Source organism: Lathyrus oleraceus, chromosome 6, assembly GCF_024323335.1.
Source record: "Lathyrus oleraceus cultivar Zhongwan6 chromosome 6, CAAS_Psat_ZW6_1.0, whole genome shotgun sequence".
Lineage (NCBI taxonomy): Eukaryota > Viridiplantae > Streptophyta > Magnoliopsida > Fabales > Fabaceae > Lathyrus > Lathyrus oleraceus.
The window spans coordinates 197,454,103-197,479,002 of NC_066584.1; the positions used below are offsets into that span (position 1 = coordinate 197,454,103).

The following is a 24,900-nucleotide window of genomic DNA, read 5'->3' on the forward strand; positions in this document are numbered from 1 at the left end:
TCATGCCTTGATCTTCATGATTGTCTAATATTGCTAATTGCCTGAATTATTATTGCTTGATTCAAAGTCCAAAGAGAAAATGGGTTTTCTATATGACACACTTGTCTGTTGGATTGCATCCCATTGGTCAGATCTTGTCAACCCTTAACTTTTAATTTTATGCTTAGGATTAATCTCTTCATCTCCTCCCACTTCTTAAATCTCAAAATCTCTCCCCATTTTCAAAAACTTTCTTTGCTTGTGACTTCAAACTTAGACCTTATTTCAAATAGAAACTTTGGCCTTATGCAATTGAATTTTTAAACTTCTTTTTTACCAAACTTGTAAATAAATCTAATCATATTGACTTAAAATTTCAAAAGACAAAAAGAACTAACAACTCTATTCAAACCTTTGGACCTTTGTGCCCTTATCAATTAAACTTTTGTTAAAAGCAATTCACCAACTTTGAAATTTTTACCACGAACTATGAGGTTTTGATCCCTCATTTTTATGTTGGTACGTAGGCACAAGTCTGAAGGTCTTGTCAAACACAAAAAATATAATCAAATGAATTCTTTTCTCATCCTCACACTCTACTTTTATCAAACATCTTTTATACAAAAACACATACACATATAAAAAAGGGCTCCCTTGGAGTACCTAGGACACTTTGGGTGCTAACACCTTCCCTCTGTGTAACCAACCCCCTTACCTATAATCTCTGGCATTTTATTAGTTTTGATTTGAAAACTTCATATCTTTGGGTTTTGTTCATACTTTTCCCTTTTCCTTTGGAAACAATAAAAGCGTGATGGCGACTCTGGTTTTATTGACGTTAAGCTTATCCATAGCTTGGTGGTCGTGAATTTACCGCTACCGAAATTAAGTGGCGACTCTGCTGGGGAGTAGTCCTCAATGGGTTTAGCCTACTTTTTATGTGTATATATGTGTATATATGTGTATATTTGATGTTTGTATATTGTATATATGATATAATTTTTCTGTTGTGCTTGGTGATCTCTGAGTGGTGATATAAGTTCTAACCTGAACTTGAGTGCAATTAAGATATGAGGATGGTATAGTCATGTTCAACTTGTGTGGAGTAGTCCTTAACAAGTTTTCTTGAGACCCATCTACTCAGTGGAGACCCTTTTGGAGTTACCAATGTCACACAATTTATTTGTGGTTAGGCATTACTTTCTCTTATTTGGGGTCCGAAAAGCTGAGGACCGTAAACATTTAACCCAACTTGGCCTATTTAGGACGTAGTGCGGTGGCTCTTCAGGTGTAGACCTGGTAACATTTGTTACAGGATACTACACTCAGACGAGTTTCTCTTGAGAATATTATAGGTTGATGAGTCAGTCATCCTAACCTGTAATATCCGATAGATGAGATTAAGACTCTGGGAACTTTTTTAGAACATGATCTACAGATTTTTTTATCCTTAGCACACTCATTTGGGATGGTTCTTAACCTGAATCCATGCTCGTGACTCACAACAAACCCTTTGATTCTCGGTTGATTTGATTAAGTCTCATCAATATCAATGGAACTTGGGTGTTGATAAGGTGAAAACCATAATCCACCAAAATGGATGATTGATCTTGGTGATGACTTATTCCATCCCTTGACCTTTGTTTATGTTTTCCTTGTGTGTGATCCCTTGCTTGTGATTGTTGCATTCATGTATACATGTGCATCATAACATTCATCATAGAAAAATAAATTTCAAGGAACTAAGGTCTTGTTTGCAAATATTTTCAGACCATGGATTATGGACGAAAGAACACTAAGAAGTACGATTTCATATGTCCTGATTTGAAAGAGCTAAGGAAGTTGTCATCCTTTGTATTAGATCCCTTGGACTTCAAGCAACATCATGGGAAGGTTTTCTCTATCCTGTCTTCTGATGTGGTTGAAGGACTTCTAAGCGTTTTGGTTCAGTTCTATGATCCTCTCTACTGGTGTTTCCCTTTTCCTGATTATCAGCTTGTACCTACATTAGAGGAGTGTGCCAATCTCTTGGGAATACCCGTATCTGACAAAATACCCTTTATTGGATTGGAGGAGATTTCCAGATCTCATATCATAGTTGAAGCTCTTCGTTTGAAGAAATATGAGATTGATGCTCATTTGGTGAAGAAATGAGGAATTATGGGGTTGACTTCTGAGTTCCTCATTGGAAAAGCTATTGTCTTTGCTCAAGCCGATAGTGTGGATGCTTTTGAAGCCATCTTTATGTTGCTCATCTATGGTCTGGCTTTGTTCCCTAACGTTGACAATTTTGTGGAAGTTAACGCCATTAGAATTTTCTTAATTGGGAATCATGTTCCTACTCTGTTAGGTGACCTGTATTTATCTTTTCATTTAAGGAATTCTAAAGGTGGTGGGACTATTGTGTGTTGTTTTCCTCTTATGTACAAGTGGTTTATTTCACACTTGCCTCAGACGCCTGCTTTCTTGGAGAACCAACAATGTCTACGATGGTCTCAGAGACTTATGTCTCTCACTAATGATGATATTGTTTGGTATGATTCTGCCTTGAGTAGTATGGATATTATTGATGGTTGTGGTGAATTCTCTAATGTACTCCTCATTGGTACACAAGGAGGAATCAATTACAACCCTGCTTTGGCTCGTCATCAACTTGGGTTCCCCTTGAGAGAAAAACCTAATAACACTCAATTAGAAGGTCTTTTCTATCAAGAGGGTAAAGATACCCAACATTTGAAGAAGAAGATTATACATGCTTGGCATAACATGCACATGAAAGGAAGATCCGAGCTTGGTCCGTGCTGTGTAGCTTTGGAAGCTTACACTATTTGGGTGAAAAAGAGAGCTTTGGAGTTGAATATGTTGTATGATTATGAAAGACCTATGTCTTTGGTTGTGGCTGGGACTTCAACTCTCCCTAACCAAGATATAGAGGAGTTGGAAGACGCACTCACCAAGATGAAGCAATAGAGAGACATGTGGGAACGGTTCCATGCCTTGAGCCGAAAGCATGAAGAGTTGCAGCTTGGTTCGAAAGAAAAGGATTCACTTATTGAACTTCTTGAAGACCGAGCAGTGAAGAGACAGAAAGAGCGAGAGGGTCTACCTTCCTCTAGCATGCCTCAGCCTTCCGGTGCTTAGAAGAAGATTGTTGATCAGATTGTCCTTGAGATGGCTCAGATGAAGACATCCTTTGAGTCTGATATTCGATGCATCCGAAGGAAGTACGCGCCCGCATCTAGATCATCTGATACAATTGCTAAGGGATCCTTAGGATGATTAGTTTCCTTTTCTCCTATATTTGTATTTTGGTTTCTGAAATTGTACTCAGTGTAATCCTTCCAAAATTTTATGAATAAAAAGAGATTTATGGTCAATCAAATTGTTGTTATTACTATTATATATATTTGCAAATAGAACTTCATATGTCCTTTGAAGTTAAATAAGCAAAAACATTGCATTTCATGCATCATTTGCATAGCAGGTTTTCTTCAACCAGATGTCTTATCGGTTATTCTTCTGTGCTTCTGCCAAGCTGACTCACCGATACAACACTCACGCTAATCAACTGAAGATCATGGAACACTTAGAGCAAGAGAGCAGAGAGCTAAAGGATGAAATTTCCAGGTTGATATCCTTGATGGAATCTATTATTGTTGCTCAAAATCAATCATCACCAACTCCTGCAACTCCTCACCAGAGGATTATTATTTCTAAGGTTGCTACCTCGACCGTTCCTGTTGCTGCCAGCCAGTCCGGTCCTTCTATGCCTGCTAGATTCCCTTGGGGGATGCCATCAAATTTTATGCCTGAAGGGTATGCACCCACTTTTGTTTCTTTGTCGGCATCTGGCCCGGTCATGTCAGTGCCACCTCCATTTGTTCACACTTTTCCACGTGTTGAGGATACTATCTACAACTCTGAGCCATTTGAGGGTCCAGATGTGTACGAGAAAATGGATCAAATAAAGGATCAGTTCCTCGAGTTGCGTAAGGAGTTGAAGACTTTAAGAGAAAGGACTTGTTTGGGAAGAGTGTTGTTGAGCTCTACCGGGTACCTAATGTGAAAATCTCGGTGAAGTTCAAGGTCCCTGACTTTGAAAAGTATAAGGGGAACACTTGTCCGCTGAGCCACCTTGTGATGTACGCCAAAAAGATGTCAACTCAAACTGATAATGATCAGTTACTGATGCACTACTTCCAAGACAGTTTGACTGGTGCCACTTTGAGATGGTATATGGGTCTAGACAGTGCAAATGTTCGTACTTCCAATGACTTAGGAGAAGCCTTTATTAAGAAGTACAAGTACAAGATTGATATGGTGCCTGATAGAGACCAGCTGAGGTCTATGTCTCAGAAAGATAAGGAGACATTCAAGGAGTATGCCCAAAGGTGGAGGGAACTTGCTGCCTAGATTAGTCCGCCATTGGAAGAGAAAGAAATGACGAAGATCTTCTTGAAGACGTTGAGCTCGTTTTACTACGAACGTATGATTTCCAGTGCCCCCAATGACTTTACCGAAATGGTAAACATATGGATGAGGTTAGAAGAAGGAATTCGTGAGGGACGTCTGTTCAAAGAAGAAGCATCATCTAGCAAGAAGTATGGAGGTAGTTTCTCCAAGAGGAAGAAGGGGGAAACTAATTCAGTAACTGTGGGGAGGTAGAGGAGGCCTCATGTCCGAAAGAGTTCTCAACCTCGTCAACATCAATATCAAGTTTCATCAGTGATTCCTGTATTTTCCAATAATTCCAACAATCAATCAGTTCTGATTCAACAACAACAACCGCAACAAAGAACCACCACTAACAACAACAATAATAACCAGCAAAGCTTTGAGGGGAAGAATGTATCTTTTGACCCTATTCCCATGTCATATGCAGAATTATACCCGTCCTTAATTCTCAAGAACCTCATTCAACCTATAAATCCTCCATAAATTCCCGATCCACTTCGATGGTGGTTCAAACCTAAACTTCGTTGTGCTTTTCACCAGGGAGCCCCTGGCCACGACATAGAGAATTGTTATCCGTTGAAGTATGAGGTACAAAAGCTTGTGAAGAGTGGAATGGTGTCCTTTGAGGACCGAGCGCCTAATGTGAAAGCTAATTCCTTTCCTTCTCATGGTAATGCTTCTGTCAACATGGTAGATGGTTGTCTTGGTGAGTGTAAGGTTTATGATGTTCGCCATATCAGACAATCTTTGGTGGCAATTCATAAGGATATCTGTTTGGTTAGTGATTGTAAGCATGACCATGATGGGTATGTGATATGCAGTGTGAACCCTCGTGGATGTGTTATTGTCAAGAGGGATATTCAGAGGTTGATGGATTAAGGACTTATCCAAATTTGTTAGTCGAGAGATGTAAATGATGTAAATGTAATTGTGCTAGTGTTCAATACCCCTGAGCGGGCAGTTATTCAGTTTGATAGTAGCAGCAACAACAAAAGCAATAGATCGGTATCACCGTTGGTAATATGGTTAGCGGGCCCTGTCCCGTATGAATCCGATAAAGTTGTGTCTTATCAGTACAACGCCACGGTGATTGAGAATGGTCGAGAGGTTCCTTTACCAGTTGCAGATTCAGTGGTGAATATTACAGATATTACAAAGGTGACCCGTAGTGGTCGTGTGTTTGGTCCAGTTTTCCCAAAAGAAGTAGAAGATGCTGCAACCAGTAAGAAGGCAGAGATTCCAGTGGTGAATCCAGTTAGTGCTCCAGTGTGTCAGTCTGATGAATCTAGCAAACTGAAGGCTAGTGGTGATGATGAAGTCTTGGAGCTAATAAAGAGAAGTCAGTTTAATGTGGTGGAGCAGCTGCTCCAAACCCCTTCAAAGATCTTTGTGTTTTCATTATTGATGAACTCTGAGGCACATAAAGAGGCATGTAGAAGGTGCTCGAGAAGGCTTATGTTGAGCATGATGTGATTGTGGATCAGTTTGACCACATTGTTGCCAATATCTCTTCTTGCAATAATTTGAGTTTCTGTGATGAAGAGCTTCTTGAGGAAGATAGAAATCACAATCTGGCACTCCATATTTCAATGAATTGTAAGGAGAACGCTTTGTCCAATGTATTGGTTGACACTGGGTCATCACTGAACATGCTTCCAAAGTCAACCTTGTCCAGGCTTAATAATCAAGACGCCCCAATGAGGTACAGTTGCGTAATTGTTAAAGCGTTTGATGGTTCCCGTAAAACTGTCATTGGTGAAATGGACCTCCTAATTAAGATAGGTCCGAGTGATTTCCAAATTACTTTCTAGGTAATGGATATCCACCCAACCTATACTTATTTATTAGGAAGGCCATGGATCCATGAAGCTGGAGCCGTAACGTCTACTCTGCATCAGAAATTGAAATTTATGAAGAACGGCAAGCTTGTCGTTGTTGGTGGAGAGAAGGCACTATTAGTGAGCCATTTGTCATCCTTTTTTATGTTGAAGCTAAGGAGAAGGTTGGAACGTCATTCCAAGCCTTGTCTATTGCTGAAGAGAAGAAAACTGGGGAACCTATGTCCTCTTTAAATGATGCACAAAAGGCTATTGAGGTTGGCAGCATTGATCAGTGGGGTCGTATGATAGAGATTACTGAGAACAAGAACATGATTGGATTGGGATTTCAACCAGGCCGTTTGTCGCATTACGCGAAAAACCGGCGGGAAACGAAGACAACAGAGCCGCCACCGTGCGTTATTTATCCCAAGAGAGGGAAAGGAAACGCTCAGAGTAAACCTGGAAAAGACATGGTCTCGCGACCAAAGAGAATGGGATCGGGAGTCGGTTATGCGAAGGGAAGGTATTAGCACCCCTACGCATCCGTCGTACTCGACGGGATCCACGCACAAAAGGAAGGAATATGGTTGCTAAAACACTGCTCAAACAAACAAACACTGGCTGAAAGAGACACAAGAAAACAAACGAGACTGACTCGGCAGGATATCGCATCCTGGGCCTACTTAGTCTATCAAACATAGACATCAGAGTTTAAGTAGTTCGGACGGGGGGAAAAACATGCTCGTTGGGATGTCGCATCCTATGCATACGTATCTTCTTGGACTAAGAAGAATCAGAGCATCCGTAGCTCGGCTAACGCACGCCAAACAAACAAACACGGGAAATCGACTGCCAATCGCTGGACTTACGTCAAACTCCACACAAACAGGCAAACGTGGAATCCGAATGCCAATCGCTGGACTTATATCAGATTCCGAACCAAACACACCCACACTGGAAACCAGATGCCACTTGATGGACTTATACCAGACTCCAAGCACACAACAAGAGGATACGGAATGCCAATAGCTGGTCTTACATCCATCTCCTGACACACACAAGACAAAACAAAAACGGGCGCCCAGAGAGATCAGCTCATCTCTTGCCTACGTACCTCATCTGGTATGCGGATCAGGGCGACGTAGTTCCCCTACGCAGGGACACAGGACTAGCCTAACCAGATAACAAAGGGAGACACAACTAGGGAGACTAACTCGAGCCTAGATGTTATCATGCATATCATCCCTAAGTTAAGGTTGCTATATAACTTGCACAGGAAGCAAGCTAAACCTAAAGCACAGGCAATAGCAAAGCAAACAATCACAGATAGCACACACTATATGCACACCAAGTGGGGCTCAAACAAAGGTGAGGCTGCAAGAGCAAGCCAAATGTAAGGGTAATGTTAGCTCTTAACCTTGACATTGAGAGTCAAGGTGAAGCCAGATGAAAGGTGAGTGAAGGTTAGACTTCACAGCTCTTATCCCTGGTCAGGGAGAGCTTCAGACAATGAAGTGTGGGTCCAGAAAGTGGGAACCCTTCTACACTTATGACACTGACTCAACTGATCTTGGGTTAATGTCCACAAGGCATCAACATGTGATGTGAGCCAAGGGACGACTCAACAGAATAGCAGGAGGTGGACTACACACCTCTTGTGTCTGCCAATTGCCTTAACAAAGGTCTTTTCCTACTTGGGGATAAATATAAACAAGCACAAGCATTGCCTCTTAAGGAGGACTTCAGACAGGTGCCTGGCCAAGTAACAGGCTAGGTCTTCCAGACTACATGGAGAAGAGATCATTATACCTCAGTGCTCAAGCTAGCAAGCAAAGCAAACACAAGTTCACAAGGGAACTATAGCAACTAAGGTACCTGAAATCAATCCAACATAATCAGTATACCAGACAAACACAAGTCAAACAGAAAATTACAAGTCCACAACACAAACAGATAACAAGCATCAATGCACAAAGGTGCAAGCCACAAGGCCTAAGCATAAGTCTCAATGCCTACAAAATAAACTCAAAGTTAGTCATAAACAAGCTATAAGCCAACTCCAATTGAGTGCACATCATCAAGCATAAGCAATTGTGCTCTTAACCTGAAACAAAGCTCAAATGTGAGAACACAAACCACTAGTACAAGACTAGGGTCAAAATGAGAACAAAAAGTCAAAACAGAACATGAGACATATCAAAAATTAAGATCAATCAAATAAGAAACAAATCCAAGTGGTTTCACATTCATATCATCAACCATTATCATTTCATAAGGAAAAGAGTACAAAACATGCAATTTAGAACCTCAAAGAACCAAACAGAAAGATTCAACTCAAATCCACTCACAAACATTTCAATAAATCCCCAAAAAATTCATGGTCAAACAGCATTCATAACATGACAAACACACCAAATTTCAAGTTATTTGGACCAAGGGAAGAAAGTCAATTAAATTCATAAAGTCAAGCCAAGTTCAAACAAGCTCATACAAGGCATCAAAACATGCATCCACTTCAAGCAATCATAAAACAGAGACCAAGCATGATAAATGAATGAAATCAAAGCCATGGCAAACTTCAAGATGTCTATAATACACATGCCAAATTTCAAGTCCATCCAATTAACCACAAGGATTTCACAAATCAAATAAAATCATGTCTCACAAGAAGTCCACATTTGGTCAAACAGGGGAGAAAATCTCAATCAAATAGGAAATGCATTCAACACTTCCAGGAAAATTCACAAGCATTCTCAACATTCATAAGTATCAACATGCAAAAATCCAGATTATTTTGAGTTCATATGGCATGGTAACAAAAATCATCAAATTGGACAAGAATGGTGTGACACACATTGTCACACCTCTATTCAAAAAATCATATCTCACAATCCAGAAACTCAAAAATCACAAACCACATATCAAAATGCTCCTTAAGATGTCTAGAACACACATGTAAAATTTCAAGAATTTCCAATTAAGCATCATCATTTCATGAAAGAAATAGTAAGCATGGTGCATGAAACCACATACATGAACAAACCTTACGCAAAACAGAAATCCACATGTGCACAATTTCATTAAAAATCATCAAAAAAAATCTGGAGATCACAAGGATTATTATCATGAAAAAAATTTCACATCAATTGGATTTATGGTTATGGAGTTATGGATTTTTTAACATGGAGAAAAATTAAAAAATGATGTGAAGAAGGCATGTGGAACATTTAACATATCATGAGAAAAACACAAATGCCAAAAGTGGAATTGCTGTCAGGCAGAATCGAAGCGGGTTCACTTTCAAAAAACACGCGCGCTAACACATAACATCATGTACAGTAGCGAAAATTTGGATCAAACTGCATTTCTGGAAAATATTCTATGAAGTTCATACGCTTTCTTGATCAAATTTCCAGCATGAACAAATTTCCACCAAATTGGACAAACTTTATATCACCGGAAAGGTCTTTCCAAGCACATCATGAATATCAAATTAATTAAACCTAATTCCTCATGATCTAAGAGATTCGATAGCAAACATGTTCATGCATCAAAATTCAAATCATCATAACTTGACCAATTCTTAATGAAAATCAATGATTCGAATTGCAGAATGACCTACGTGGAAGGATCTACAAGAAGCATCAAACAATTTCAAGAATCATTGAAGTTGAAAAATCACCTTCAATTTGAAGACAGTTGTGAATCGCGCATTTTACACCTCCAAAAGCAAAAACAGATGATCACTGAGGCTTAGGTTGATGAATGAATGAAAGACTTCAGCTCAATTGCCTTGAATTTTGCTCCAATTTCAAAATGCCATTGATGGAGCTTCTTGCTACAGTCCTTGATTTGCTCGAATGTGGATGAATCCTTGCTTGCAAAAGCTTCTACAATGCTTGGAGGTGATGAATCAATGAAGATCTTGGCTAGGTTATGTCAAATGGAGTTTGCTCAAAAAAGAATCACATGAATTGGCCAAATGGTTCAAGAGTTATGCCTCCTTGAAGTTCAACTTTTCTTGAAAATGATTTGACAATAACTTGCCAACCACAAATGAGAAATGAGCGTTCTTGGACTTTTTGGAAAGGTGAGAGCAAGATATTCAACTTTCATGTTGGACAAAATTCCATTTGAAGCTTGTATGATGATGTAAATTTGAGGAGAAGAACTTTCCATTTTTGGCAGTTTGAAATTATAGGTCACTTACTATTTTTGGAAACTTTCCATCTGACCTCAAATTCTTCAATCTTGATCTTTGAAATGTCAAATGAGACTTGTATGGACATGAATGAAGCCTTTCAAACCATCTCCCACCTTCAAATCCATGATTTTAGGCACAGTTGACCACAGTTGACTTTCTAGGGTTTCAGATGAAATTCAGCTTGACTGTTGAGCTTTGATCATCCAATCTTTGGCCAAACCACTTCAAAATGATCACATAATCGTATGAACATGATAAACCAACCCTTGGGCTTTGTTTCCTTGAGAAATTCACTTGCTTGCTTGCTTGATTGATCCTCCTGACCAGTCTTGACCTTATTTTGTCTGATGACTTGCACTTGGGCGAAGGACAATGCAATGTTATGCAGTGGACAATGTTATGTTAATGACCTAATATAAAAATGAATGTACAAAATGGTAGGTGCAAATTTGAGGTGCTACAGCTTTCCCTATTCAATCAACTGGGAACCCGAATGGATGAGAGCAACGGCGGTCAGACTTTCAGGGTAAACAGGGATTGAATACCTAAGAACCTTAGAAATTTGCACAATGCAGGGATCCACCAACGGAAACGTCCACTGGGATCTGATATTTATTACTGGGGATTTTCTTTTGATTCTTTTTCCAAGGATACAGTCACATCCAGACATCGACACACGATGAATGGGAACAGAAATCACAACTAGATGCCAACGGACAACTAGGAAAAACTCAACGTTTACCGAGACCAACGGAGAGGTAACCAGACATTAATGAATGACTGGAAGAGATACAACCATACGTCAACGGACGACATAGTGGGAAAAACTCATCGTTTACCAAGACCAACGGAGAGGTAACCCAACATAATGAATGAATGGGAAGAAAGCAATACAACCATACGTCATCGGACGACATGGGAAAAACTCATCGTTTACCGAAACCAACGGAGAGGTAACTCTACTGGGGACGACCAGGAAAAACTCGACGTTTATCGAAACCAACGGAGAGGTAACCAGACATCAACGGATGAATGGGAAGACTCGACCAGACGTCAACGGACGAACGGGAGAAGCTCGACGTTTATCGACACCAACGGAGAAGGAGACCAGACATCAACGGACGACGGGTGAACTGGGAAGACTTGACCAGACGTCAACGGACGAAAGGGAGAAGCTCGACGTTTATCGACACCAACGGAGAAGGAGACAGACATCAAAGGATGCTGGGAAAGAGGTACAACTAGATATCAACGGATAACTAGGAAAAACTCGACGTTTACCAAGACCAATGGAGAGGTAACTCTACTAGGGACGACCAGGAAAAACTCGACGTTTACCAAGACCAATGGAGAGGTAACCAGACATCAACGGATGAATGGGAAGACTCGACCATACGTCAACGGACGAAAGGGAGAAGCTCGACGTTTATCGACACCAACGGAGAAGGAGAAAGCTCAACATTTATCGACACCAACGGAGAAGGAGAAAACTCGACCAGACGTCAACGGACGAACGGGAGAAGCTCGACGTTTATCGACACCAACGCAGAAGGAGACCAGACATCAACGGACGACGGATGAACTGGGAAGAAAGCAATACACCTAGATGTCAACGGACAACTAGGAAAAACTCGACGTTTATCGAAACCAACGGAGAGGTAGCCCTGCATGGGGAAAGATACAACTAGACGTCATCGGACGAATAGGAAAAACTCCACGTTTATTGAAACCAACGGAGAGGTAACTCTTAGGGGAATCAACGACCATTAATGAATGATCTGTGGGGAACAAACAACTATACGTCATCGGACGCATAGGAAAAACTCGGCGTTTATCAAAACCGACGGAGAGGTAACTCTGTGGGGATAATGACCCTGTGGGGATAATGATCACAACCAACCGTCAACGGACGACCAGGAAAAACTCGACGTTTATCGACACCAACGGAGAGGAGGAAACTTCACTAGGGAAGGAGGACGACGTTACGAACATCGAAAGATGATGTTTACGGCCACCAAAAGAAGACCAGACATTAACGAATGACTGGGACATACTCGATGTGTACACCGAAAGATGGTGTTGACCGACACCAAAGAAAGAACACACGCGGGTGCTGACGTGACATTGACCTGTATCACAAGACGACATCTACACATGTCAAGGCAAGGCTACACACTTGCTGGGGTCTCACTAGGGATCAAGGTCACAACAGCGAGCAAACAGGAAGGAGCACCAAGAATACCGGGTTGTAGGCATGAAAACCGGTGACCGACCAAGGCGTGAATTGGTTTGTGTTCCAAAACACTCATCATCCTGAAGAGGGCTAGAAAAGCGATCTTGTTAAAGGATGGACATCCGATTCCACAGGGAATACGAATCTTACTCTGCTGGAGAAAACAATCAAAAGATTGACCAAAGAGTGCATGAGATATATCATCTATAGCCGTCAAAACGTAGACAATACACTCGCATGGAAGATTATCCATAACCGGGTTGGAGGTAGTTAGATGGATAGATCGATCGACATCATCCTGAAGAGAGCGAAAGCAAACTTGTTAAAGGATGGACATTCGATTCCATAAGGAATACGAATCTTACTCAGCTGGGGAGGACAAAACTTCGACCCAAGAGCGCATGAGATATATTATCTATAGCCGTCAAAACGTAGATAATATACTCGCATGGAAGATTATCCATAACCGGGTTGGAGGTTAAATGGATAAATCGACCGACACAAGAAAGGCATCGGGATACCAAGACTAGGTATGCAAAGATGACCAATCAAAAGGACAGGGAATACCCGCTGGGGATAAAGTTGCTTAATCAAAGCAAATATCCGAAAGGAAAGGAATATCAATATCGAAAACTGGATAATGATAACCACAAAGAGGGGATTACATCTACCGGTTAATAGGTAGAAAACCACGGAAAGGTAACCGTCATCACCTGGGATGAGCACAAGGGGTTAACTCCACACAAAGAGGAGAACAGAGGATTCACATCTACCGGATAGTAGGTAGAAGACCACAAAGATAGGACTTACAACTGCTGGTTTGTAGGCAGAGGCCACCAAAATCTGCTGAGGATAAGATGAATGAGTGCCGGTTAGTGAGCAACAATTCATTTATACCACAGGGAAGCACAGGAGACAGCACTTAGGAAGCCTGTTTAGGATCGATCCAAAAAGGCATACTGAATCAAGACTCATCCTAATGAGGAAAGAACTCAATAGGGAAAACCCATCCCAAGGGGAGGGAACGGAAACAACCGTCATCCACGAGGATATAACTCGTGGGGAGCGCAGAAGGAAATGACAGACATTTTCTGCTTAAGGGGTCGGGTCTATATGGAGAGATCAAACACACCCACATCTGCTAGGGGAACAAACCAAGCTTGCCAAATGCTACCAATTCTGGGGAGTAACACTGCTGGGGATACCCGCTCACTTGCGGGGTCACTTGTTGGGAGAACACCAACCTCTCAATCAGGCTGGGGAACTCAATTCTGAAATCGATCCAAGCGATGCTAAACTCTTTCCAACGACCCATTCTCGGATGATCACCACGGCCTCGGGTTAATGGATGCGTTTGCAATGCTGATGCATGAGTTTTTTTTTAGCGTAATGCCCCATGATTATGGAAATGCTACGCACTAGTGATGCAATATGCTATGCTTATCTACATGATGAATGCATAAAAACACGTCTCCTCCAGAGACAACACCGGGGAGCTCCAAGAACTGCGCTGAAGCTTTCATTACCACGTCCATTTCCACCCTGCTGGGGAAAGACAACCTTTGCTGGGGATGACCTCCATCGAGCCCGAACTGCATGGGATTACTCTGCTAGAGGAGGCAACCAATCCTTACCTCTACTGGGAATAGCCCCGCCGAACCCGATCCTCTTGGGGACCTTGCTGGGGGAAAACCATCAACACAACCTCTGCGGGGAAGACAACTTCAGACTTGGAAAACAATCACAACTCCGCTAGGGATACGGTAACCTTCAGGCTTGCTGAGGAGGCACCGACCTCGAATCTGCTAGGGAGATGACACTCTCAAACCCATTGGGGAAATACGGCCTATCGGACACGGGCCGCCCTTCGATTCGTCGAACACTGGTGTTCACCATCCTACCACAGTGTTGACTTTCCACTTTTGAGAACTCCCAGACTCATCTGGACTTTTCTGATTCATCACCTTATATTCCCGACTCCTCCGTACTCCACGGGGATCGAACTCCTGGGATTATACAAACTTCCCAGTCCTCAGACTTTGAAGAGTCTTCTTGATTAAACCTTCCAGGATCGTCGTCCTTCTTTCGTCGTCCTTTCACCGTTCTTCTATCCCTTGCCCCGGATCGGGCTCTGTAGGGATCTCTTGTCAAAGTATTCCACTTCACAACCTTCAAGTGAGTGAACATAGCCAACAGCACCTGCAAAAGAGATCGTTAGATAAAAGCGTGCCCCAGGCGTGCCAACATTTCAACACCTACGTCACTCAAACTTCCGAATACGATTTCCAGATTTCAACCTTATAAGCATGCACCGGAAGGGATCTCTATGTTACAAAATGCAAATATTCTTATCAAAACAAACGGATGTTTTTGCAATCAAAGCGGTAATGAAGACAAAAACAAAACTATTTAACTGAACACGCATTTTATTGACTGAAAAAGGAGATGGCTCAAAACCGAGCAACACACAGGAAGCAAACCCTGGAAAGAGGTGATCGCGCACAAAAGGAAAAATCTATCCTAATGGCAATGTGAAACCATGATCTCATCGGGTTCCAACTCGGTTACGCCCCATATGTCCTCAAGACTTTCTGCACTTTCGGTCTTCTGAACAAGACGCTTCCGATCGATCTCTGTCGGAGATTATCCAAGTCATATCTCAAGCACAAACGATCATGCTGGACGCAGTTGTTCGTTTCAATCCCTCTTTTGCCTGAACCGCCCTTTCGGGTTTCAGTCCACCGGGATACCCTTTTTTGCCCAAGCCGCCCTTGTGGGGTTTTCGACTTGCCGGGTGTACAGTTCTTTTCTTTTATTATCCCTAACTTTTGCCCGAACCTTTTCTCTTTTTTTTTTCGGTTCGCCGGGATACCCCTTTTTGCCTGGACTTTTTCTTTTTTGTCAAGCGGGTCAATTTTTCACGAAGTATCTTTTAACTGCGTCCGCATTCACAGGGGATGGAAAATCTTCTTCATCCGTGGTTGTCGACAACAAAGCTCTGTTTAGAGACAACCTTCTTGACCACGAATGAACATCCATAACTGTGTGTCCACTTGTCATCAGGATCGTCTTGAGGAGGAAGGATCCTTTTCAACACCACATCTCCCACGTGATACGCACGAGGTCACACTTTTCGATCAACGACACGCTTCATTCACTAGGTACCACTGCCCTATAACAAGTAACCGTCAGCCTCTTTCCTCAGTCAGGCTCAACGTGTCATACCGAGTCCTTATCACCTCAGCCTTCTCTAATTAGGACCTCAAATGGTAGCACCGATTCCTTCTCATACCCCTCCGAGGAAGGCGTTGCCCCAGTAGACGTACGCACCATAGATCGATACCCAGGATACAAGCTTCGTACTCAGCCACCATCGTTGGTGCATTCGCATGTTATCCGGGAAACGAAAGGGAACGTGGGATCCCTTTGGTGTAACCAAAGCATCACTGACTCATCCATATTACTCTCCCCTTTAGACATTAGAATCCTTTCGGATTCAGGGTCAGGCCCCTCCTCCGAGATCGGTCCCTCACAATCTTTCGATTTGAGCACCTCGAGATATCCTCATCAGGGAACTCAGACTTCCTTGGTTGGTAATCCTCAATGGGTCGCTGGGCAATGTAAACAGACAATACAACCCCCTTGATTGCTTTTCTGAGAGGTATACTGAGTATCGTATTCAACCAACATCCTTTTCCCTCTTGCAACCCGTCCGGTCAATGCTAGCTCCTTTAAGCACCTACTTGATCATATCCATCTTAGGAATCCACAAAGTGGTATGAAACAGCATATACTGTCTCAGTCGGCGAGCAGCCTATGCCAAAGTACAGCAAGTTTTCTCGAACAGTGAATGTATTGTTTCACAGTCGATAAACTTTTTGCTAAGGTAAATTGCATGCTCTTTTCGACAGGACTCGTCATGCTGACCCAGTACACACCCCGTAGACCCCTCGAGGGCTGTCTATTACAGCATTGATGACCGTCTCTCTACCAGAGTCATCAGAATCAAAGGTTCCTGCAACTTACTTTTTTTTTAATGCCCCCTGGCAACCATTATCCACCTGACCGTTTGCTTTCTTTTTTTTTCGGTTCGGTTCAAGCATTTCTTGCATGGCTTTTCCCCCCTTTTTTTTGTTCTTCTTTCTCTCTTCTTTTTTCTCTTTTTTTTTCTCTCTTTTTTTTTTTTTGCAGGATCGACCTCGATTCCTCTTTCGTTCACAATAAGTCTCGGCAACTTACCGGACAGCACTCCACAAGTGCACTGATTCGGACTCAACCTCAGTCTGAGTTGTCTCAACCCGGTCAAACGACTTGCCCCGGATTCACCAGATGCCCTCTTTCTACTTGGGACTTTGCTATCATGTCATCAACATAGCATTTGATTCCACGATGAGTCATACCATGAAACAAAGTCACTCTGATACGTGGCACCGGCGTTCTGCTTCACTAGAGGACAGTCTTCTCTCCATGGTAGCTTGCGTATAACGACATTGGTGTTCCCCCTGGTGTGTCTTGATACAACCAGGCGAAGATATCAACATACTTCTTCAACAGGGCTACCATTCTGTTCTCGGCTCGCCTCAGATCTCGGCGGTACCCGGAATACAATCTTGACTCGCTCCTCGTGTGGTTGAATCACCTTCTCCTCTTGTTTCAACAACCTGGCTAATTCCAGCAGATCACAATCTTCTTCGCCTTATTCTTCGGCATGATAGATCGGATTGTCGAAGTCATACAGGGGTGTAACCGAATTGTTGTCAACGAGATCCGGAGAATAACCACTTTTGAGGTCGGAACAAGACAAATCAAAAGGAAAGAAAAATGAAAATAAACATTGCCATTTTTATTTTTAAACTGTAAAATAATTGAAAAACAGGGAACACTGCTTTTAATTACAAAAACATTCATTTATTACTGATACAAAATGTTGCACAATGAAACACATGAGATGGCCCTTACAATGGACCATTACGTTTCGGGCAAAACGTATGGCTTTCATGCAAACAAAATCAAAACACAGAACTACTATTCTTCTGGATGAGTGACAGTGGCGATCTTTGAGGCTTTCCAATTGTTTGGTACGCACGACTTTATCCACAACTCGAGCTCGCGGTCACAGTCGATCTCTTCACTCACTGAACAAGCATGATCAGGATCCAGCATTCCTGCACTGACGAAGGTAAACGGTGGACGACGTCCTCTGTTTTGTCTAGATGACTCTTGATCTGGCTGATAGCCGACCCCAAACATGTCTGCCTTTATCACGATGTCAATGATCCTTCCCCAGCCTCGGGCATCTCTGTTCTTCACCACTTCCAGGGCTTGCTTATAAGAAGAAATGGACAACCTTTTCTCTTTCTCAGCAACAAGGACATTCTCCACCTTGACGGTTTCAACTGCCAGACTTAGTGTTTCAAACTTTTCACTGTCCATTTCTACTTCCTTCATCCTCTGAGTCGTATCCCCCTTCAATACACACCCCTCTGTGGTGACGGCCGCACAACAATTATCAATACCAGGGAAAGCTCCATCCTTCATCAGAGGTTTTGGGACCACAGACCTTGGACCCTTTAACTGATCCTCCTCAGTCACCTCCATTCTTCTCTTGTCCTTTTTCACCATCTTCATTTTTATAGGACCCTTCCTGGGTACGGGGTTGACATTCCCATTCATTATCTGTGCCAAGCTGATAACCTTAGAGTCCACCATGTTCTGGACGACATGTTTGAAAGCTCTACAACCCTCAATGTTGTGTCCGGGCGCCCCGGAATGGAAATCACACTTAGCATTCTCATCATAGTTTGGAGGCATCCGCTGCCGTTCCACGGGAATCAATATCCTTGGTCGGACTAACCCCAGATCCCTCAATCTTTTGAACAGGAGAGTATAAGTCACAGGTGGCTCCTCAAACTGACGATCAACCTTCTCTTTCTTCACTAGGCTCTTAGCCCTCGGTGCTCTCTGTTGAAGTGGTGGTTGTTGATGTGGTACAGTTGAGTTATCAACAGGAGTGGTTACAGCGGCAGCATAAGGGTGATAACGATCCTTACTGCGTTCTTTCTTTGTCCCCACACCTCCTGATTCAACCTCCTTCTTGAGTGGACCACTGCCAGATGGTTTCTTTGCCACAGTACCAGAGGGGTTATTTGCTTCGGCTGACAGAGCCTTTCCCTGAACTTTCTCCTTAATCATCCAGCCTTCAATTATTTCCAATCTCTCGGCCATGGCTTTCTGCCCCAGGGCAAGCCCTTGCACCACACTGAACAATTCCGTTATCATCTCTTTCATCTCACGAATGTCGGCGCTGGGTGGATCCATCAGTTTGGATTTGTTGCCCCCAGCAGGATATCTGAGCAGACGAGCTATGCGCACCGGTTGACACCTACAAAACAGCAAATGGGTTAGTATGACTCACACATGCAATGTCTGTCCGTACCAGGAATATTCAGTCCTTTGATTCTAGCGTCACTGAGACAAATAATTTTTTCATCAACATTCGGACATCTGGATGTCTCTCAACCAGAATCTTAATCAAAAATGGACCCTGAGTACGGGTAGACATGAGTTGAATGCAGGTGAATGCGAAATGATAATGATGCAAATGCATGAATGCAGGTCACTGTGCCATCAAGTCATCTGAAGACCCATCAAGTCTCTGAATCAGTCATCAGTCATCTGGGAATAAGTCACCATGAATCCAACTTGGGGAGTTCCGAAATAAACGGAACCGGAGATTACATCTCCATCATCACCAGAGGTTCTCTGAACAGATAACCACAACAATCTCGGAATCGGCCCAGGGAATCCTGAAATAAACTGATCCCCACTGATAAATACCGCGGATAGAATTTCGGCGTCTCGGAAATAAATGTCCATAAATCCGACTTATAAATAGGACTCTGATCAACGGAACCATTAGTCACCATCAGAGTCACCATCAGAACATGCATCTGTAAGAATCAACCCTCCCCTCACAGGTAAATTCTAATCAGGTCATCCTAAGGCGGACAATGGTTTCGACAATCGGGCAAAGATACTCAACGGGTTTGCCCTTTCGGGTGTGCTGTTGCAGCTCTCTTAAGATCATCTAAACCAAAGATCCGGGAAAGAATGGTCACCGAAGTCAACAGCTCAGATGAGATCATCCAACCTGAGTGGAATAACTCCAAACGGAAGGACTCCCTCAAATGAACCTCGTCCGGCTGTGGTGACACGTTGCAACAACATGCTGATACAGCAAGTGAGGAACGCGAGACCACACTAATCCTAGGTGTATACTCGGGCCTGGGTTTTAGCCCCACTCAGAACACCCACCCCAAACAGAGGAACCACCTGCACAGAAGACAGCTCAATGACAGTATGATGCATGCAAACAGATATGCACATATATACAACATAATAATCATGCATGCAATAAATAACAGCAGATAGCAACCAAAACCCTAACCTAGAGAGCGCTAGGAGAGACTCGCTTAGGGAAGATGGACCAGTAAGAGGTCAACTTCTTTGTATCCCCAACAGAGTCGCCAGCTGTCGCATTACGCGAAAAACCGGCGGGAAACGAAGACAACAGAGCCGCCACCGTGCGTTATTTATCCCAAGAGAGGGAAAGGAAACGCTCAGAGTAAACCTGGAAAAGACATGGTCTCGCGACCAAAGAGAATGGGATCGGGAGTCGGTTATGCAAAGGGAAGGTATTAGCACCCCTACGCATCCGTCGTACTCGACAGGATCCACGCACAAAAGGAAGGAATATGGTTGCTAAAACACTGCTCAAACAAACAAACACTGGCTGAAAGAGACACAAGAAAACAAACGAGACTGACTCGGCAGGATATCGCATCCTGGGCCTACTTAGTCTATCAAACATAGACATCAGAGTTTAAGTAGTTCGGACGGGGGGAAAAACATGCTCGTTGGGATGTCGCATCCTATGCATACGTATCTTCTTGGGCTAAGAAGAATCAGAGCATCCGTAGCTCGGCTAACGCACGCCAAACAAACAAACACGGGAAATCGACTGCCAATCGCTGGACTTACGTCAAACTCCACACAAACAGGCAAACATGGAATCCGAATGCCAATCGCTGGACTTATATCAGATTCCGAACCAAACACACCCACACTGGAAACCAGATGCCACTTGATGGACTTATACCGGACTCCAAGCACACAACAAGAGGATACGGAATGCCAATAGCTGGTCTTACATCCATCTCCTGACACACACAAGACAAAACAAAAACGGGCGCCCGGAGAGATCAGCTCATCTCTTGCCTACGTACCTCATCTGGTATGAGGATCAGGGCGACATAGTTCCCCTACGCAGGGACACAGGACTAGCCTAACTAGATAACAAAGGGAGACACAACTAGGGAGACTAACTCGAGCCTAGATGTTATCATGCATATCATCCCTAAGTTAAGGTTGCTATCTGTCATACCCCGATTTTGCTCCTGAATTTTTTATGTTTGTTTGGCATGCTTGGCCTAACCTAACTTTGGTTTTACATGAGGATTGGTTTTGACTCAAAGTCATGGTGTTGTGATTGTGGATATAACTATGGTCTGGGACATTTGAAGAAAAAAAAAACAGGTTTCTTGTGTTTCAAGCCACTTTCTAGTCATGTTATTGGTTCATGGATACTATGCCAAAACCCTAACCTTATGGTCTTATTTCATGGTTTTGTTCATACACATTATCAGTCAAGTTATTTTCTTTTCAAAAGTCAAACATTCAAGTCATGACTAAACCAATTGTGAAAACCAACTTCAAACCATTTTGTTAATCCATTTCAATTTATTTCAATTTTATTTCATTACATTTGATTCCATACAAAAAATACAAAATTTGGCATTTTTGACCAATTGTTGACTTTGGTCAACAGTTGACTTTTTGGTCAACTTTGACCAAAGTCAACCCAAAATCCACAAACCCAAAATCTCACCCTAACCAATAATTCATTTTTCATTTACAAAGAAAATACAAAAAATGCATTTTGACCATTTGTTGACTTTGGTCAACGGTTGACTTTTTGGTCAACTTTGACCAAAGTCAACCCCCACTTGCTCTTGACTATCCAAACTTGGTCTGGCCCTTTGTTTCATTGTGTCATCCAATCTTCATGTTTGTTGATGATTTTTTCTTGTTTACTTCATTTGCAAGTAAGTCCCATTGAACAAACCAATTCAAAACTCCAAAACCATGAATTTTCAATGGTCATTCCTAACCTGTACCATTTTACAACAAAAAATCTGTTACCACACGATCCTAACACCAGTTGCCACTCCACATAGCCACCAAATAACAAGCTGTAGCAGCACCACAGGAATGTGCTCATGGAAAGTGCAACCAAGTTCCCTGCTCACAGTACACCACATCACCTAGCCAAAGCCTCCAACCTGCCATCAAACAACAAACTGCAGCAAGCAATGCAACCAATACATATCTAGCAAGGCATCAAAACAGCTCATACCACACATAGAAATCTAAGTCAGAAATCAACATAGAACCTGCAGCAACAACATGCCAAGTTAAATCGATATCCCCGCTGTTCCAACCCAAAGTCACTGCAAGCAAATACCGGCGGTATGTATGGAAAGTGAAAGTTTCGACCAAAATCAAGAGGGATAACAAGCTTAGTTCGGCACCAACATGGTTGATAAGTCACAACAATGCAGGTCAACCAATATTCATAACAGGGATTAGTTGCTTCCGTTGTATCCTAACAGCATAGGGATTCACCAAGACTCAACAAGCAACAAATGTTGCAAACACATAAGCCAACTCCAACGGCAAATGCAATCCAAACACAAACCAAGCATCCAAGGAAACGGCAACGCAGCCATGCCGTACAGAGTCGACGCGGTTCAGAACAACATATTCGGAAAGTCGTAGCAACAGTGAACTCCAGCACGAGCTTCTAAATCCAAACTGCAACAAACCATTCTGCAGCGGCTCAACCGTCGACGCGGACAACGGCATTAACCCTCGACGTTCCATCTGCAATGAGCTGAGATATTAAACCGACATCAATCAACCAAAACCGAATAACCGACATAAGTCAGTGGAGCTGGCGGCAACAAGCTCTTGGCAGTGGGAATGCATAGGTCCTCCGCCGCTTCTAAGATGTACAATAGGAGAAGAAAAGTCGCGGTGCAACCTCACCTTCGTCATCATAACTGTTGGTTTCGCAAGGACCTGCAGCAATAACATCCAACAATCCATCATCAAATCACAAACAACAATATCTTGCCTATGAAGTAGCGCAAACTAGACAACATGTTCAAGTGCATCCATTTCCTTCCTTGCTCGTGTTTGCTCAGAAGCCTAGTTGGGTGGTTTTTGGTGATCTTCTCTCAAGGTCTAATGAATATCTGGTCTGTGTTAGTGTTGTTGAGTCTCAATCATGGTTCAAACAGAGGAAATTGAAAAAAAAAAGGAGTACCTTACCTGCTACTGCAGTACTGGCCAAGTGGGACTTGGGACATCATGATCCTCATACCTGTTGCAAATCCACTAACCTTGCCATCATCAATAAACACTTAGACCAAAACAGTTTGCAGGGAGCCATTCATTTAAATCAATCATGATACATGAACTGGAATTTTACATAATAAACCTAAGACACATAACTGTAACATAGCCAATTCAACTGCCAACTGACCTTTGGTTTGCTTACTACATTGCTTTGAAATCTAAGCCAAATGCTAGCAGACTTGCAACCTAGGCAAAATCCCTCAGTGCACCAAGCTGTAATGGTATAATTGTCTTGGCTATCTTGGAATCATGAGGCAGGAGACAATGTGAGATTCAATTTTCCAATGGCATTCACAACAACAATGCTATCATGGAGCACAATTGAATATGGTAAAAGAATGGGACCTCAAATGAAAGAAGCACGTGCCGCGATTCGTTATGCCGCCGATTATTTCCTCAAATGCGCAACATCAACACCCGGAAGACTTTATGTCGGTGTCGGAGATCCAAACGTCGATCACAAATGCTGGGAAAGACCAGAAGATACGGATACTGTTAGAACTGTTTATTATGTATCTTCGAAGAATCCCGTTTCTGATGTTGCTGCTGAAACTGCCGCCGCACTTGCTGCAGCTTCTATTGTTTTCAGAAAAGTTGATCCATCTTATTCTGAGCTTTTGTTGAGAACTGCACAGAAGGTTTATCAGTTTGCTTTGCAGTATCAAGGTTCATATAGTAATTCACTCGGTTCCGCTGCTTGTCCGTTTTATTGCTCATATTCCGGATTCAAGGATGAACTATTGTGGGGAGCTGCATGGCTTTTTAGAGCAACAAATGCAATTTACTATTACAAATTGGTGAAATCTTTGGGAGCTGATGATCAACCTGATATCTTCAGTTGGGATAACAAATATGCTGGTGCACATGTTCTTCTTTCAAAGAGAGCATTGTTGAACGGCGATAAGAACTTTGACCAGTATAGACAAGAAGCCGATAACTTTATGTGCAAGGTCTTGCCTAACTCACCCCCTTCAACTACACAATGTACGCAAGGAGGACTCATGTTCAAGTTACCTGAGAGCAATCTCCAATATGTGACAGCTATAACATTCTTGCTTACAACCTATTCAAAGTATATGTCAGCAACAAAACACACATTTAACTGCGGCAACGTCTTCATCACAACCAATACCTGTAGACAAGCCAACATCCTTGTTCAGCTAGTCCATGAACTAACTTGATACAACAGCGATAAACTAAGTACAGACTTGCATACTTTGCCAACACCATGTGTCATATGCCATGTTGTGGACCACTACCCAGAAGTTGCAACAAAATTGTAATCAAGGCCAAGCATATATGGCAATAAGCATCTCAGTAGCACGCCATCTTCCCAACAGTGGAACACACATCAAAACAACATCTTATTCCAAACCTACAACAAAACCATCTGCCACAATTTCATTCATCATTCTTCAACCACTAACTTTAGCCATAACAATTCAAAGAAAACCAAAGCACAAGCACATTTGCCTTTAACAATTACCATTTCAGCAGATTACCTTTGATCTGATAACCTCATCTCCTAATTCCAATTTATCATGTCACCTACTGCAGCCAGTCTATGCATTAAAACCATCACTCTTCAAAATATCCATTATCCCAAGTCAAACCAAGCTCACCATTTTTTTACTGCGGTAAAAAGGCACACATTAATCAGTCAATTTGCA

At 42.5% G+C, this 24,900-nt stretch overlaps 1 protein-coding gene across 1 annotated transcript; it reads left to right on the plus strand.

The window, feature by feature from the left end:
- The first annotated feature begins 23,484 nt into the window (after nucleotides 1-23,484).
- LOC127097784 (endoglucanase 9-like) lies at nucleotides 23,485-24,583 on the plus strand. The gene has a single exon (XM_051036274.1). It carries the CDS (start codon nucleotides 23,515-23,517, stop codon nucleotides 24,409-24,411), a length of 897 nt encoding a protein of 298 aa, XP_050892231.1. The 5' UTR covers nucleotides 23,485-23,514; the 3' UTR covers nucleotides 24,412-24,583.
- The last annotated feature ends 317 nt before the right edge of the window (nucleotides 24,584-24,900 follow it).